The sequence below is a fragment of the Phasianus colchicus genome, chromosome 4 (assembly GCF_987193195.1).
Source record: "Phasianus colchicus chromosome 4, bPhaCol1.hap1.1, whole genome shotgun sequence".
NCBI classification, from domain to species: domain Eukaryota; kingdom Metazoa; phylum Chordata; class Aves; order Galliformes; family Phasianidae; genus Phasianus; species Phasianus colchicus.
In genome coordinates this window covers 63,346,153-63,364,168 of record NC_143439.1, presented here as the reverse complement: position 1 = coordinate 63,364,168, position 18,016 = coordinate 63,346,153, and the positions used below count along the sequence as shown (strand labels likewise).

Below are 18,016 nucleotides of genomic sequence, written 5' to 3'. Positions count from 1 at the left end.
AATATCTACTACCTGTTTCCAGATAAGCAAAAATCATTAACATGTGTAAATCAATACAATGATAACACTAAGTGTGGGAAATTGGGGATGTAATGTGATATAGCAACATAGCACAGGACAGATGATGATCAGCTCTAAATGAATTAATACAGTCATTACTCAGACTATTAAAGTTCAAGATTTTAGCTGCATTGCAAAATAATATCCTATGTTTATCTGTTTATATGGAGTATGCAGACTGTATTTCCATTTTTCCCTGATAAGCCTGTATCAGCAGTGTATCCCTGTGTAATATACAGCAGTAATATTCTTTGAGTTCAGCAGCACTCACTGTTTTTGCAGCTGTGTGTGCTGTGTGTACCATGTCATTTGTTGAGCCTTGGCTTGAAGATGGGATGCTGCCTTTTTGCATTTTACCAGTGCAACTGTGGATCATGTTTTTCATAGTGAGATTTCCCTCCATCAGCAGTTTGTCAGTTGGGAAGGTCACTGACACTGAATTGTCCCTTTGACATTGCATTGAGGGCTCATTAGGCTTTGTGTCGAGCTGTTTCAGCACATTAAACTGCTAAAAGTAATCCTACAGGGGTATTTTTTCCATATGAAAGCAATTGGTTAGAAGATCCAATAGAGACAACAGGTAACACCGAAAACAGAAGGAAAATGTATGAGGGAAGGTGAGAACAGAAGTTGGAAGCCAGCATACAGATTGTGTTAGGTTTCTGTGACACTGCAGCATCAAATTCTTTCTGCTCTATCTTGCTGTTTCCCAGTAAAGCTTTGGGCTGAGGCTTGTTGAGAAGGTTGTCTCAGTCTGAAAAATGCTTTCTGCCTACGGTGGGGCCCGCTGTGGCTTAGTGATGGACTTCTCTGTAGAATATTGGGAATGCAATAGCCAGCATACCATTCTTCTCTTGTAGGAAATAAGTCACGTCCAAAGAGGAGATATTCATACTGGATTTTCAGATCATGTGTAGTTAGTTTAATCATGAGAGAAGATATAAGAGAAGATGCAAAGGTAGAATATGAAATGACTTAAAACTGTAGGTTTGCAAAAACAGAGTAAAAAATCCAAATAGTTTAGCAGTTGATAAAAAAAACTTTTCCTTTCCTTGCATAAATTTAGCTTTGGCTAAATTTGGCTCGGATGTTTCCTCCTGGTATAGAGGTATGTGTTAATTGCACTCAGAACAGCCATCTTAGGTAACCTGTTCTTTTATGAAGTCTTATTTATACTACATTGACTTTTGGATCCTCTAAAATCACTGATACTTTGTTTCTTATGATTGGCCTATAAACATTATGTTAAGGATCCTATAAAGAGCTCTTTGCTCCTTCCTGTGTCAATAGTGAACATGTGAATTTTGTAATTGGTTACTATTTTATACTGCAATATATCGTTTTTCTGAGTCTTAGACCATAAATACTTTTCTCATTCACAGCTGCCTTAAAATGCACTTGTGTAATTTTACAAATACTAAGTATGATGTAATATCTCATGAAAACATTTCAAGTAGCTACTTGTTGTGTTCTTTGCATAGAATGTGCAGGCATAAATACAGTGAAAGATAAGATATGAGGTTGGTGTTGTCAGGAAATAGGCATCTGTCTGAACCTGTTCTTAATGTGTCAAATTGTACTTTTTTATTTGGGACAATGTACTTAACCAGGTATAAGCAAAATCACACCTACTGTTATGTTCGTGTACTGAACTTTGTGGAAGTTGGCTGAAATAGCCAACCTTCTTTTCCTTCATGTGTCATTTAAGCTTGCCTAACTGTTATCTATTGCATTTCATTTTCAGATTTTTAACTTGATGAAGTTTGATAGCTATACTCGCTTTCTCAAATCCCCCCTTTACCAAGAGTGCATCCTAGCAGAAGTTGAAGGTCGGACTCTTCCTGATCCGCAGCGTGTTCCCAGCAGCCCCACTTCTAAACACAGTATTAGTTCAGAGAAGTCCAATATCTCAACACCAAAAAAGGTTATTTTTGATTTTGTTGTTATCTGAAAACTAAATGCTCTTAAATAGTGTTTTTCAAGTTCTTTAAAAAGTTGAAAGACAATACATAAAAGCCAAGTAGAATGTTTGCCTAATGATGCTGGCAAATATTAAATTTACAAAATCTTTATGTACTCGGGAAAAATTTGTTTTAATCCTTAACAGTGATTCAGATTTTTAGCTGTTGAATTCTTGATTAGAATTTGAAATCTATGTCATTATATAAATCTATTTACAAATAAAAACTTAGGATTATTGTCATACATCAGTTGAGAGGCTCATTTTGATAGATTATTGGAATTAAGATATTTTTGCTTTTGTGGAGAGCAGACATTTTATCAGAAATTGAGAAATCTTAACCTAATTTAGCTCATTTTTCTGGAAGATGTTCTTTTCTTATACCAAAAGATGATTCTGTTTAAAGCAGGTGCATTTGCTTAAAAATTGGACCCATTCTCTTACTGATCTCCTAACATCAGAGTGTATCTTCTTCATCAAGATAATACCACCGTAGTATTACATAACTGTATGGGTAAATTATAACTTAGCATTTTTCATGTCAATCACTACATGCTAGCCCATCTGCTTTTATGTATTTCTATGAGGATCCTTTAAAAGTAGTGCTTTAAGGAGTAGTCTAATAATCTAACAAGGGTAGTAGCTTGTTAAAAACAGTTTTAGCTTAATAGCAATTATTCCTGTATTCTTCAGCACTTATAAATGGTTTGATTGTACATGTAAATATAAAACAGCAAATTGCAATTATTTTTAAGTGCAGTTCATGTTTGAGCTTAGTCCAGGAGAAATCTCTGAAATATTTAAAGGGAAATTCTTTCTTGTACAAATAAGACTGAAGGCTTTTCCACAGTTAATGGTAAGCTGTGGAGAATTCTTTCATATTTACAGGAGCTCTAAATGGCTTACTGTCAATAATAGTCCTTGCATAGTAGCACATACCCATCGTGTATTTCTTTCTTTTTGTTTCATAATCATTAAGGCAGTAGAGGTGATAGTTAACCTGACCATCATGCTTTCATCTAGAAAGAAATGTCGGAAGGTTTGTTTTAGATGACATGCTTATGATTGTGTTCCAGCCAATAATTTAGTTGTCTTTTGGTGATAGCTAAGTGGTAAATCAAAGTCAGGAAGATCCTTAAATGAAGAGTCAGGAGAGGAGGATACTGAGAAGAAAAAGAGGGGGACGTTTTTCTCATGGTCAAGAAGTAAGAGTTTGGGAAAATCACAGAAGAGAAAGGAAAATGGTGATTATCAAAATGGTGAGTGTTCACGTTTTGCATTGTTGCATAGCTGTTTCAGCAGTAGATGTAATTCTCATAGTGAGTTCACTTAGCACATCTGTAGGTGTGACAGAGGGAAAAGATGCTGTTTAATCAGAAGTCCAAAAGGTAGCTAATATTACTGTGAACTTCATAAAAAACAGGTGCAAAAATAGATAGATAGATGTATGAAAATATTTGACCTTATCTTATTTACTTCTATGAGACAGTTGTCTGCTTTACAGTATACTCTGCTCTTCTTTGTGCTGCTGATTGCTTTTTCAAGGAGAGATTTTACTGTTTTTTTAGTAAGATAATTTCAGCTCTTTGCAGAGAAGTTCAGGAGCTGTACATACGAGTAGTGCTATAGCTAGATATTTAAAAATTCCTCCAACACTGACCTAACATTCATTCTTTTATTACCACAGAAGCGCATATGCTTTTGAACACCCTACTCATGTTTCCTATTAGGAAATGACTTTACATGGTCAGTGCTTTCCTGATTAAAATGAAGAAAGAAGAGTCAGAGCTGTGAAAACCATTGTAATCTGTTGTTTTGTTACTAAACTGTTTTCAGGAGTTTAGGGTAGACTTTTACTCTGAATACACCAGCACATGGCCTCTAGAGGAAGAGTTGAATGTTCTGGATTAACTCAAAATTTCATTGAAGTACCAGATTTAGACAACATGGGGCCTGTGGATTCTTCTTGTCTATTTTCTAGTAAAGCTCCTGTCCCATGAGATAATTTTGATCAGATGAGTAGTTGTGTTCTTACTATATTCACATACAAAAATGTATGAGAGGTATTTCCTAAGATTATATACTTCTGAAAGCGACTGTCCAAGATCTTAGTTTTCTGACACCAAGCCTACAGTTTAAAAACACATTTATATCACCTCAAAATATGTGAAAAGGTGAACTAATTTTAGACTTTTAAAAATAATAGACTTTTTAAAAAATCTCAGGCATTAAAAAAGAAATATAAAAACAAATCAGGTTGTTCAGGGATTACATAAGTAGACCAATTATTATTTCATTTATAGTATGAATACTTTGAGTTTTTTTCATGTAGTGAAAAAGCGATTCCTCTGACACAAGAAACTAATGTTCTACAACAAATTTTCTGTATTGTAACAAGTAATAAAAATAAACATTTTTATTGACTGCTTATTCTTCCCACAAACAGATTCTATTCAGTCCAATGGATTATCATACAGGCGGGAATCCCAAGGCTCCATGTCTTCAACAGCTAGTCTTGACTTGGTAATGGCTGGCTCTTCAAAATAAAGTGGGAAATAGGGAAAACAGTGAATTGTTAATTTTTCTAAGATGTGTGAAGTAATTTGCTTGAAGTTATACTTTGGGAAAGCATCCTTGAATGATGCAGAGTTTTCCTCCATTTAAGCTGTGTTCAAGTTGTGTTAGGCTGATTTCTGTGATACCAGTGTGTCTGTTGTTCCTCTTTTATTTTTATATTCTTAAAGTTGTGTGTTTGTCTTCTTGTCATTGTGACTTAACTCTGCTCCTTTAATGTGAGAAAAGGGATAGGGAATTTGATTTTACACCTTGCAATTTTGTGTTACTATGTATGGAAATAATCAATGAAGACACTGTTTTCTAAACATCAAATTCTACGTTGACAATGTGAAAGGAATGAAATGCAACATTTAACAATAGAACATAATTTTATAATTTTAATTTTATTTCATCAAGGTTGAGATGGAGAAATAATATTAAAAAAAGAAAAAAAAAAAAGGATTTTGAAAAGGTTTTTGATAACCATGATAAATAGACTCTAAATTGCTATATGGACTGGATTATAGCAACTGTAATTTTGCCTATGCATGGCAAAGTTATGTTTATTTCTATTGCAGAGAAGTTCTAGTTTAAAAAACAGAAAGTCCCATCTGCTGTGGAACAACACCCCCTTTTTTTTTCTTTCCCACTCCAGCTGATTAAGTTACAAAGTTATTGGGATTTGGATGGGAAGAGGCAAGAAAAAAAACAGAAAAAGCACTATGAATAGCCTAAGGGAATGTTGAAAATGGTAGTTCTGTAGTGGTTTTTTTTAAGTTCTTTATAGAGAGAGTGGTGAGGTGTGGAACAGGCTGCCCAGAGAGGTTGTGGATGCCTCGTCCCTGGAGGTGTTCAAGGCCAGATTGGATGGGCCCTGGGCAGCCTGGTCTAGTATTAAATGGGGAATTTGGCAGCCCTGCATGTGGCAGGGGGGTTATTCGTGATCCTTGAGGTCCCTTCCAACCCTGGCCATTCTGTGGTTCTGTATTTTTAAGTATATAAGTGAGCTTTTTGTTAAATTCTCAGATATACTTATGATATTGTTATTGCTCTCCTGTTCCTCTAGAATAATGGTTAATGCTGTGTCCTTTTCCCTACTCCTGTAATGTTGTGCTTCTTTCCCATTTTAATTAAAAAAAAAATAAAAATTGACCATTAAGTGATTTTTTTAAAAAAATATTTAAATATGGTGCATTTATATATATAGCATTTAGATGATTGTGAAGGAAAAGGAGATTTTTTTTGAGGAACCTGATATCTGAAGGTGTTCCTTGTCACTTAAGTGTTGATTCATAATGTGCCAATGGTAATTATTACCTCAGTGGATGATTCTTGGGTGTAGACACTTAACTATTAGGAATCTAAATAAGGTTTGGATTAGTTATTACATTTCTTTAACTGAGAATTGTTCTCTGTACCACTAGAATCCTGTAACCTGTTCTACACTCAACAGTCTACAATGTCATCTGTTCTCAAATTAAGATTTGTGCTGTGATGCTTTCGTCTGATGTTTTTCCTTTCATGATGTACATTCATTTGATATTACGATATTCTGGAGGATTTCAAAACATGTTTGAAAGTATGGACTTGAGTTGGTTTGATTTATAGAGACTCTGAAAGCTTACACATATTCCCAGTTTTTCCATTGCACTGACTTTTCTTTATTTTTCTTGTCAAGTCTGAAGCCTCCAGACTGCCTGCGTTTGCACCAGATAAAGAGAAATCCCCCAAGTACTGCTGTGTAAACCTTCCAGATGGTTCATCCAGCAAAATGGCTGTTAAATCTGGATTCTCTATCAAAGAGGTGCTGTCTGGGCTCTGTGAGAAGCATGGCATTAACATAGCTGCAGTGGACCTTTTTTTAGTTGGAGGTGATAAGGTACTGCATATTTTTGTGCTTGCTTTTTTCATAATTATTCATAAGAAGCTTTGTTCTCTCAATAGTAATACATATTTCCTGATTCTCCCTATAGCTTTACATTGAAAATTCTAGTTAGTAGAAGGAGAATTTCAGTGAAACTGCAGTTGGAGTAAGTTTGGTTGTGGTATCCACATTAGAGAAAGCAAAAGAGTGTTTATAATAATTTCCTCATAGTAATAGGTTAATTTAGATATCTAGTCCATGTAGTTTTTCCAGGGGGAAGGGTTGGAGTGTAGAAGTATTTACATAGTAAAACAGATGTATGATAGTAGATTGAGCTCCATTAAGGCAAAAAAAAAAAAAAGAAAAAAGAAAAAAAGCTTTATGACGATGAATTCATGTTAGAATTAAGGTGCAAATTTTAATACTGAGGAAAATTTCCAAGGCAGCAATTTACCTTGATGGGGGTGATGTCTCTTATTCCAACAGAAGTGTCTGCAATTCAGGAAGAGCTGTGGATCTGAAATGCTTATTATTTTAAGTTTATGATTATGATTAGTCTAGATGATGACAATGACAAAGAGTGATATGTGTACATAGTTAAGTGCCTATTCTTTCAAATATTCTAATGACTGCTAACTTCCCATATTTTCTAATATATCATCCTTTATAGTAGTTTAAGTTGAAGGATCTTAGCTTGTTTTAAAACACCAAATTCCCAAGCACCTGCTGATGGCAGTGGAAGCTGAAGTTTGATCATAGTCTCACAATATACATTAATCTTTCAGCTTATTTTAAATTAATATCCACTAGAATGCATGCAGCCTATACTAGTAATTTTCTGGATAACTTTTTTTTAAAACTTTTTTTTTTTTTAAATAGCTGTTTTATATTGCATATTTAAAAATTAATTTGTTCTTCTTTTCCTGACCTGTGCCCTGTAGCCACTTGTATTGCACCAAGACAGTAGCATCCTGGAGTCTCGGGACCTACGTTTAGAAAAACGCACTTTATTTCGGTAAGAGTCAAAAATACCTTTTCTGATATTTTCCACCCCAACTTGTTGTAAGTGCACTAAAGTATATTGCTGGTTATCTTTGCAATGGAACAGCAGTTAATGCCTAAAAGAATTGTTCTGAATCTTGTAAAAATATCTAGTCTTAATTCGTACTATGAGTTTCTGTTTAAATAAAAATGTAAGTCCATTTTTACTTTGAATTGCAACGAAACTTAAGCAGGAGAGAGGTTTTTAGTTGGAGTCTCTGAGTGCATACAAATGCCTGTTCCACATCATGCCTGTGCTTAAGCCCTGACATTCCTTAATTTTTGAGCTATTTAACTGCTTTCTCTACAAGTGATGGTGAGATTAGGATACCTCTAAGAGGTAATTCAGGCAAGGGTAATCAGAGTAAGGATCAGTGGGGAGAAATCTGGGTAGCGGACCACTTCAAACTGACTAGAGCAGTATCAGATGAGTTTTAAATGCTGAAAAAGGAAATTGTCTGCTGTGCTCTCTTAGATGGAAGCTGAAGTTAGATGCCTGTGTCTAGTTTAGAGACATCTAAGTATTTTATGATCTCAGTGTCTTAACTGCTCAAGCTGGAGCTGATGTGAACAGCAACAAGAACAAAATTTGTCCAAGCCCATCTCAAGTAATGGACTACTTGAGGTACTTGGAATAGTATGTTGTGAGTTACTCTGACAGTTGGAAGAGATGTTTTTCTTCCATCCAAAGCTGCAGCATGGGCATGGAGTTACTTTGGAGCACTACTGGACCATAATGGCTGGAGCAACGTCAGAGGGAAGGGCCATGGCATGTATTTAGTTGATCTGAGGATCACCTTGCCATTAGATTGCTTCATGCTGTCACTCAGCTTTGGCAACTGAAACAGTGGAAATTCTATTTGTATTGCTTTTGTGCTAGTGAAGTTTCACCATCTGCAGTTAGTAGTTATAAACTAGTGCAACTTTGCTGTCCATTGGATTTTATATATTTTTAACACTTTATTAGAATAATTCATATCTACTGTGGCAATTGGTGTATTTCAGGCTGGATCTTGTTCCAATCAATCGATCAGTTGGTTTGAAGGCTAAACCCACCAAACCAGTAACAGAGGTCCTAAGGCCTGTGGTTGCAAAATACGGTTTAAATCTTAATGAGCTTGTGGCGAGACTAGTAAGTATTTTTTGATGTAATTCAAGCTATAATATTTTCTGTCTGGAGAAGAGTATGTGATAGTTCCTGAATCTTTTTTTCTGTCCTAATAATTAGGCATCATTAAAATCTGTACTTATAACTGTATGTACTGATATGGAAAATAAAGGATAGTCATAACCATTATGCTTAATATCAGCTACCTCAAAGCTTTAGTCTGCATCTATTTTGTATTCTCCTTCAAAATAAATCTAGTATCTGAAATAGCAGAGCTTGAACATAGCTTTTCTTCCAGAGCCCAACTTTGTTAGCCAGTGGAATTTGACTGAGATTAGTTAAAGCTATTATCCTGTGAATTCCCATTATCCTGGCAATCACGGAAGCTGTTTCGAATCCACATGGAGAATATTTCTGCAAAAGCAGACTAACTTTTCTTGTCTACTACTGAATACTGACCTGGCATTTTCTAGCATTCTGTTACAATGGAATATCAGGAAATGAAATTACATTTTGTGGCATTTCTGGAGTGGCTGAACCACTCCATGTTTTCCAAATATCTGTAGAACACTTTGGTATAAAGATAATTTCATTTAATTATAAAATTACAAAAATATGTTTAATTTAGAATAGAAAATGATCTCATATTTCCTCTACAAAATGATTGGCTAAACATATACAGCAATGGTCCTGGATTATTTGTGTGCTCATAAATTGAATTATTTTGTCTCTTTGTGTCTTCTTTTCCCCAAATACCATAAATGAGTTAAACTCATAGTAATCAAACTGAACAGAAATGAAATAAACATTTCTAGAAGGTGGAAGGAGGACTTACAGAGATCACAGTAGAACAGAAACTTCTCATTTTCTTTAAAAATGTCAAACTGTGTAAATTTGCTCTGAAAGCAGCTTTTTCTCTTTTATATACAAACTGTGATCTGACTTTAGAATGGTGAGCAGGAACCACTTGATCTTGGTGTCCCTATATCTAATCTGGATGGTCAGCGGGTTATTCTAGATGAAAAAGAGCCAACAAAGGGTAGAGGTAAGGTGCTATAAAGCTTTTATTTATGATGTCAAGTCAGTTTAATAAACTGTACCTGCTTAGTTTCTTCTGTTGACACAAAGATAAGGTAAATTCTGTTGACACAAAGATAAGGTAAATGTGGTTAGATTACACATGTAACATGTAGCATGTGTTCTTTTTTAAGAAAAAAAGGAACACCATTTTTAAACATTGAAGTATAAATAAACCTGTTTATACCAGGCTCTTTACCGCTGCTACAAGAAATTTTGCACAAGTATTACTTAAGTAGTTCCACATATACATTTAAGGCCATAGTTCATAGTCATGTTAATGAGAATAAAATGCCAAATAACTTCTGTGAATTTGCCAATTAAAAAATAATCATGAGTAAGACGGATGCAGATTGTGCATCAGCTGTATGTACTGCTACGATAAGCCCTCTCCTCAGCATAAGGAAGTAGCAGAGCCTACATCTCAGTTCTAAAGCTTTTAGTTTTGGAGATAATTATATAATTTGTTATTTCCGTGGACACAAGCATTTGAAAAATATATGTTAATCAACTTCAGAATAGCTGACAATTTTTTGGCACAATTAACATGCTATCTTAATGTAAGTGGCCTTGTGAGTAAAGATTTAGTTTCATTAGAACACATTTCCACAGATGCAGAACATATAGTTTTAGAAATGAAATTACATGTGGCTAAATGAAATTGACTTAGTGCAGAGATCCTCTTTGAAGAAGACCCATGAGAGTAAATTTGAAGGTATTTTTGAAGAACAGCAGGTTTGTTGTTTTTCTAGGATATGAAATCAATTGCCATTTTGAAAAAAAAAAAAATCAATCTAAATACTCTCAAGGATAATTAATTTAGGGATTATAAATAAAATTGTCATCCTATGTGCTGCCAGCTATTATTAAAGCTGAAGTCTTAGGCTTTAATAGGATCATTCTAGTAGTTGGCTCATTCTGTGGCATTTAACAGTGACAAAGGGCCATGATTGGAGAATATTGAATGTGACCTTTCAGTGGTCTTTTCTGATGATTTTTTAAAAACTGATTGCAATTGGATTTTCTAAATTTGAGAATTAGAGACTGAATTTGAAACTGAGATTTGAAACCTATTTCATCTAAATTAACAGTAAATTTAGGAGAATGTAAATGAAACTTCAGAGTATTTATACCTTGAAAATACTGCTAATTTAAGGAAAAATGAATGATGAAGATGATCTTCATCAATGAAGATGAGAGGGAGGTTCTTGTAGGCTTTGAGAGTGAAAGTGTCAGGGATATCACCTCTGATAGCTATTTTCTGAGTGTACCTTTGTGAAATTTTAAAGCAAAAAGTCTGTTTTGTGTATCATTGTCACTTAAATGTTACTTTGGGAAATTATTAATTTGTAGTTATAGAAGCAATGTTTATGTTTAGTGTTTACAGATAAACAAAAAGGTGCATCAGTAAAACAGAGTGCAACTGTAACTACTTCAAGAAATCAAGTATCTACTGTAAGTCTTCTGCAATGATTTTTGTCCTTCAGTTCATCTTTCATTTCCTTCTGGAACTATATACTGAAAGTTGCATTTATCCATGATTTTGAATCAGCCAAATTGTGTAACAAGATAGAGCATAGCTGTAATTCATCTGGGATATTTCCACTGTCAATAGCATTTATCTGTGAGAACTTCTGTCTTCATGATGAATCAAATAGCCTTCTCTATTTGTATTATTTATTTATTTTGGCATCATAAGTTTATCTGTATTTAAAAATGATGGAGTCACTCTGAAATTCAAAGGTCCTTTCTGTAATGTGATTTTTCCAAAGTAAACAATGTTATATGATTTATATGTTTTTGGCCAGTGTTAAGGCAAGTGTGTTTTTGCAGTAATCAAGATTAAACTAAGACATTGATTGTGGTGGTGTTTTCAAAATAACTTTTTGTTTGCTTAGAGTGTATTATGAACATAATGATATAGCCTAAATGTAAGTAGTATACCTTAACTTTCCTTCTAATGCAGGGAGAGGGAAGAACTCTAGGAAAGTCTAATTCTATCAAAATGAAAGGCGAAAATGGAAAAAATGCTAGGGAAGTCCGGCTGTCAAAGAGAGAAGAATCTATTGCAAAGATTGGGAAAAAAAAATGTCAGAAAATAAATTTGGATGAAGCAGAGGGTATGTGAATTTTATATAGCTTATGTAATGACATAAATAATCTTGGAAAAATTAGAATTTTATGTCTGTGTAGGAAAAAGTATTGTGTGTTTAATGCTGCATTTTGAAAACTTGTCATGAGCTTTATATTTTTGTTTGATACTGCTTGAATTACAAAGTCTTTGAAGCTGAAGGTAAAATTTTAAGACTACATAATGACCAGATAACAGTTTATGAAGTACCTGAAGATAGGCATAAATGCCAAGTGGGATTTTCAAAAGTGAAAGATGCCTAATTCCAAGTAAAATGAAATTGGTTACACAGTTGCAGCTGAATATCCCATTTGATGCCCCTTGCAGCTTTGCAAGGTATGTAGAAACTGATCTTTCTGTGCATCTTTACGTAAGATTCTGTAGAAGTGAAAGGTGTTCTACTTACTCAGGTAGCAGTTTCTGAAATGTTTTGCTTAGGTCTGTTATAGTAAGAGCAGTACAATCTGATGATAACTATGGAGTAAGAGCAAAAGCTTAGCTGACATTCAATAACTGCTCTGAAAAGATAGTTACAAGCAGAAATACGTAAAGGGGTTATTGATGAAAGCATTGGAAATGAACTTGTAAGAGAAAGATGTTGATGGGAGTGAAAGGAATAAAAATGATGTAGCAGTAGAAATGTTGACATACCACCCTCTGCCCTAGGGTAGTTAAAAAAATATATATATCAGAGGATATACTTAACCTATATGTTAATATTTACTGCTAATGTTAACTAATATGCATATCCAAAGCCTGGTTATGCATAGTTATAAAGAAATGAATGTTCACATATGAATAAATATCCACTGACTGGAATGGAAAAAAAAATGCTGCGACTGATACTTCTACTGTAAAATAGATGTTTTTTAGCATAAGTGTTATTACAAAATATTAGTGCATTTTAAATTATTTTCTGTTGCTTACTATTTTGTTAATTTGTTTTCAATATTTTAATATCTTCATTTTTCTTCCTAGGGCTGAGTAAAACATTAACATAATTTGAAAACTTCAGAATTCGAGGCTTTCACATTTTATTTTGAATTTTGTGAAATTTGTCCAAGTTTGGAAAATATTGCACAATGTTGTAGACTGTTTTTTTTTTTTAATGGAAAAAAACAAGCAAACAAATCCAAACCCTGTCTTATGAAGTTTGACATTTAAGAAAGGAATGTTTTTGTATGACACTTTTCAGAAATGTTGCATGTTTTAATATGCATACTGCCATTTTGCAAAACTTTGGCAATAAGAAGCATTTTGAAGCTTCCATCTTGGCTACATTCAGACTACATGGCATTTGACAAAGCATGTTTTAAAAAAAAAAAAAAGATTTTTATACGTACATTTCAAAGCCTGCCAAATAGGATTAGATTATAAATAAGGTCATACAGATGCAAATGTGTGACTTTGTATTATGCTAGATTAACACTAATAGTCTGTGCTTTTTTTTTGTAATGGCTCTTGCTTTGAACAGTGTTTCTAAGCTGTGTTGAAACTGTTGATTTTAATTCTTCTGTTGGAGATGGCATTTCTAAGTATCTTTAATATTCTATAGTCTCAGTGCTTTTTTCTTGAAAAAAAATAGGATATGCAGAGACCCTATATATTAAGAGTTACATATTTTTATATAATTGGTACCAAAGAGTTTGTCTATTGTTGCAATGCTTCTTTTTTGAGGAGTGTTATGATTCTCGGCTTATGACATATAAGTTTCTTGTTGCCAAGTTTTGAGGCTTTCTAGAACAATGCTGTTTTACTATGGATGTTATTTATATATAGAAACATATTAAAGCATTGGGCATCGTTAAAGACATGATCAGTAAATCACTTGTAATTGTATTAAAAGCTCTATAAAAATCCTCGCCCCATCATTCTCATTAATAGCTCTTCTGATGGTTATTGACTACCTATATGCTACCAATTCATTGCACTGCAGAGTAAAATGGGGTTAATTAAATCACCATCTGATCATGCTCTGTGATGATAACATCCTGGATTAAAACTACACCATGAACTGAATTTGAACTGTGATTAAATATTATTAAACTGAGAAAAAAATCAATATAACAAAGAAGTTTACAACATTTTGAATCTGAGCTTTCAAATGGTATGACTATTTTTGAGTTAAGATGGGTAAAGTACCATCCAGAACATAAAACGTGAACCCATTGTTAGTAAGAACAGAGCCTTGTTTTGTATAAAGAATTAGAAAGAAAGAAAGAAACAAAAAAAAAAAAAAACAACAAAAAATACTGTATGTGTACAGATTTATTAAACACGTAAAATAGGAAATAAAAATAGAAGATGTGTTCAAGGCTCAGTGAATTGCAGCTGTTCTAAACTGCGAAACTCTTACAATAGCAATCCTGATGGTCTTAATTATAGAGATGCTAGTGAACATTGCTGCAATTGAAAAAGTTCCTAATTAACACGGGATCTTATTTCAAGGCAGCATTGAAAGAATTGAAGATCTTCATGGAAAATAAATGTTCTGAAAATTTACGTTTTAATGGCATTGCACTTTCTGACAAAAACTTGTCAATTTTGGGTTTTTCCCCAATAGAATTTTTTGAACTCATATCCAAAGCTCAAAGTAACAGAGCAGATGACCAACGTGGACTGCTAAGGAAAGAAGACCTTATTCTTCCTGACTTTCTTCGTTTACCACCCACTGGACCAGAACCATCCTCATCTACTCCAATAGGCCCAAAAGGCCTCAGCAGGCAAGTTTCAAAAAATGATGAAAAGGATGGATGTACGTCACCAAGTGGAAAACAGGAGCCCATACAAAACCACAATGAAAATTCAGTTAAGAAAACGGCTTATTCAGAAAATAAACATAAAGCTGCTTTGACAGCACTCCACAATCAGAAGAGTTTCAGTGTTCCTTTTAATACTACATTGTCTCCGATTCCACATGCGCATGAGAACAGTGCAACAATATGGAAAAGGCAGTCAAGAGAATTACAAGCTGAAGGCATACAGATGATAGACGATGAGAATGTGGCAGACTTGACTCTTGTTACTGAAGGAGATATTAGTAGCCCTAACAGCACTTTGCTACCACCATCACTGACACCGCAGCCGTCAGACGTCAGTAAACTCACAGAAGCCAACTATCCACCCCCAACTCCTTTTGCAGGTAATCAGGAAAAATCTGGATATCAAAGATCCAATTCAGGTATTTCTAGATTTTAATAGTTTTTCGTTTTATGTAAAACTACTTTTCCTTGGCACTGCTGATCAGTATTTGAACCTATTAAAACAAGAAAGAAAATCTCTTTGCACCTTAATTTTTTTTTTTTTTTCCAAAAAAGGTTTTCTTTTCCTTAGTCTGTCCTAACTGTAGTATTTCCTGTTGCCTTTAAAAATGTGCATTTGTTTGGAATTGGCATGTGGCCACAAATTGACACGTGCAGACAAACCTTTAAAATACCTCCGTGTGCTATAATTATATTGTTCTTTACCCAAGGCATACAGAACAAATTATCAGCATTTTGAGCTGCATAACACTGTTACACTATTGCATTCCAGATTTTCTGATCCATTTGTCATTATGTGATACATGATTAGGGTTTGGAATTTTATGTGCTTTAGAAGGATCCCTGGTTATGTTTTGGAAATTGCAGGATTGTATATGATTAAAATCTGAAAATAGATGAATCTTAAATGGTAAATCAACTCTAATAGAATTAGATATTTTTAGTCAGAAATAAAACTTTCACTTTTTTTTTTAAACTCATATTTTGCTACGCAGGGAAGTAGGTTATGTCTATCATGCTTTCCCCCAGAACAGTCAGAAAGAAATAGCTCTTTCTATTAGATTATTTTAAAGAAATTATGTAACTTTTTTTAGGATGCAAGTTTCATGGTCTAGCAATATCACAGAGCAATATTAGCCTAAGGTTGAAATACGAAATTTCTTTATAAACTTGGACTCCAATTACATCTGCTATTACCAGAAACAAGAGTTTGAAGACTGTGGGTGTTTTGCCATTGACATTTTACAGTCATTGTACTGTACAATTTAATGTAAAATATAAGAAGAGATATCTGTGCTACATTTATTTTTGATGTTTCACAAACATATGGTGCCATAATTTGTATGATCACATTTCTTTGTGATGTGGGAATATACATTTTAATTATTTATCTTTTTACACAGAGTATTTGATACTGTTCTTTATCTGTACGGTTGATGATTTGTAAATACTTCTTTGATTGTTGGATGCTTATAAATGGCAATGCAAATTATTTCATCCTCTTGATATTTGAAACAACAAATTCCTTTGTTAGTAGTATTTGAGAAATGTTCTATAAGCGCTACCAGTTAATTTCTGAAACTGAGTATTGAACAGACTTGTAAACAGTGCCTACAAATACAAAACCAGAAAATGTACTTCAGACATATTGATGTGTATATGCATAGATTTGTGTTGGTGTCTTTCTGGTAATGTGATGAGTGTACAACATAGGTATCAATTTGCATTATTTTTCAGTGAGAACTGTTTAAAAAGACCCATTTGCACTTAGAAAAAAAAAAAACTTCATGAATTTACAGTATTTTAATGCATGCCATACATTTCCGTGTAACCACTGAACTGTAGCCTTCTCTTTTCCCACTTTCTACTTTTTACTTTGTAGAAATCTTTGTGTAGTTTTCACATGTATTTTGTATCTTTGTTCTCTCAGGAGTAATAAATTATAGACCTAGTTATGCAAACTGGTTTTAAGCTTTGATTTTCTTCATTATTTAAAAACGGTTCTCTTAGTTCTGGATTAAGAATTATGATTGAAATTGTGTTCTAATAAAAAAAAAAAAACAAAAAAAAACCAGATTAATTTATATGAACTAGCAGTTGCCATGAGACAAAGTAGACAAACATAGTATTTGTTAATAATTTAAATATCAAAGGCAAGTACTGTCTTGAGGTGCTGATAGAGGTCACATGTTAAATCCAAAGCATTTACACATGCATCACAAGGCAGCTAAGAGAGGAGATTTCTTTTAAATGAGTCTTGAAAGAACTCCTGAAAGGAGAGTCTCTTCTGTCTTTGGGTTCTTGGGCTAAACTTTTTATTCATTACTTTTCTTATTTTAAACTCAAGCATTTCTTCCCTTGTCCTTAAGAAATGAACTGGTGATTTCAGTTCATTTCTTGTGGAGCAACCAATATTGCAACCTCTGTATGTGATAGTTGTGGGTAAAAAATGAAGGGTTGAATGGGTGCTGGAGATGTAATGGTTCTTCTCATTCTCAGAGGTGAGTCCTACATAACAGTACTGTGAAGCCTAATTAAAGTAAATAATGAATAAATATGTATATATACATACTGCTGAGAAGCTTGTGGTGCTGTTACCTAGGCCTCCTTGTGTTCTGGGCACAGAATGACCTATTCCTAAAAGTCACTGTGTTCCCACATAGCTGTGAGCCTCCGTGAAATACAATGAAGTAGTTTATGTTCTGTTGCATTTTCCCTTTAAGAATCATGCAGGCTTTTCCACCATAAATTACAAATATCCTACATATTGAATTATTTTAGGATTTCCTATACAGATTTGAATTTTCATATATGTTCCACCCAATATGCTCTAGTTTCTCTGGTGATTGTGTTTTATTTTTTCTGTCATAGTCACCTGAGACCTTTAAGTAAACAAATGAAGTAGTTTTGCAAAATTAAAATCTCAGTTTCTCTGTATTGTGACAAAATTTTTTTTTTTTTCTTGAGGAATAAAAGAAGCTAAATTATGGAAAACACCTTTCTTCTCTCTTACAATCTTGGTGCATACACTAACTCTATTTTACACTATTCTCACTGTTTTACAGGAACTGTAATCTACAAAAAAATCCTGAATTTATGAAAAGTTTTCTATTTTCGTGATTTCATGGAGTTTGCATGGAAAGACTGTTAAATGATGTATAGTAATCACAATAAAGAGTGCTGGAAGCTATCTCCAGTCAATAATCAATTTCTAAAGGACAAAATCTTTAATAATGGATGCTTTTTAAATGCCTTAATGGTTATCCATTCATAATCTCCTCTCAGTGGAAAATGTGTTTTTGATTGGTTTGTTACATTAAAATGGTAGGAGGAAATGAAAAATGGTGACCACGTAATTTGAAGTGGCTTCATTTCAAATTGATATGGCATGCATGCTTGCACTATAAGTATGCATGTCAGGTTTATATCTGCAGGGGAGGGGCTGGGGTGTGCAAAG

General features: G+C 33.8%; 1 protein-coding gene across 2 annotated transcripts in view; it reads left to right on the top strand.

The window, feature by feature from the left end:
- RGS12 (regulator of G protein signaling 12) overlaps positions 1–18,016 on the top strand; it is an 80,445-nt gene that overhangs the window by 54,315 nt on the left and 8,114 nt on the right. The window contains exons 8-17 of one of the 2 annotated variants that reach the window (XM_031588322.2): positions 1,805–1,984; positions 3,126–3,279; positions 4,467–4,543; positions 6,255–6,455; positions 7,382–7,455; positions 8,487–8,613; positions 9,538–9,634; positions 11,045–11,121; positions 11,633–11,786; positions 14,361–14,978. In XM_031588322.2, coding sequence (XP_031444182.2) covers positions 1,805–1,984; positions 3,126–3,279; positions 4,467–4,543; positions 6,255–6,455; positions 7,382–7,455; positions 8,487–8,613; positions 9,538–9,634; positions 11,045–11,121; positions 11,633–11,786; positions 14,361–14,978 — 1,759 coding nt within the window. Of the gene's footprint in view, positions 1–1,804; positions 1,985–3,125; positions 3,280–4,466; positions 4,544–6,254; positions 6,456–7,381; positions 7,456–8,486; positions 8,614–9,537; positions 9,635–11,044; positions 11,122–11,632; positions 11,787–14,360; positions 14,979–18,016 lie in introns of those variants that run through there. The other variant, XM_090139717.1, reaches the window with a different exon arrangement.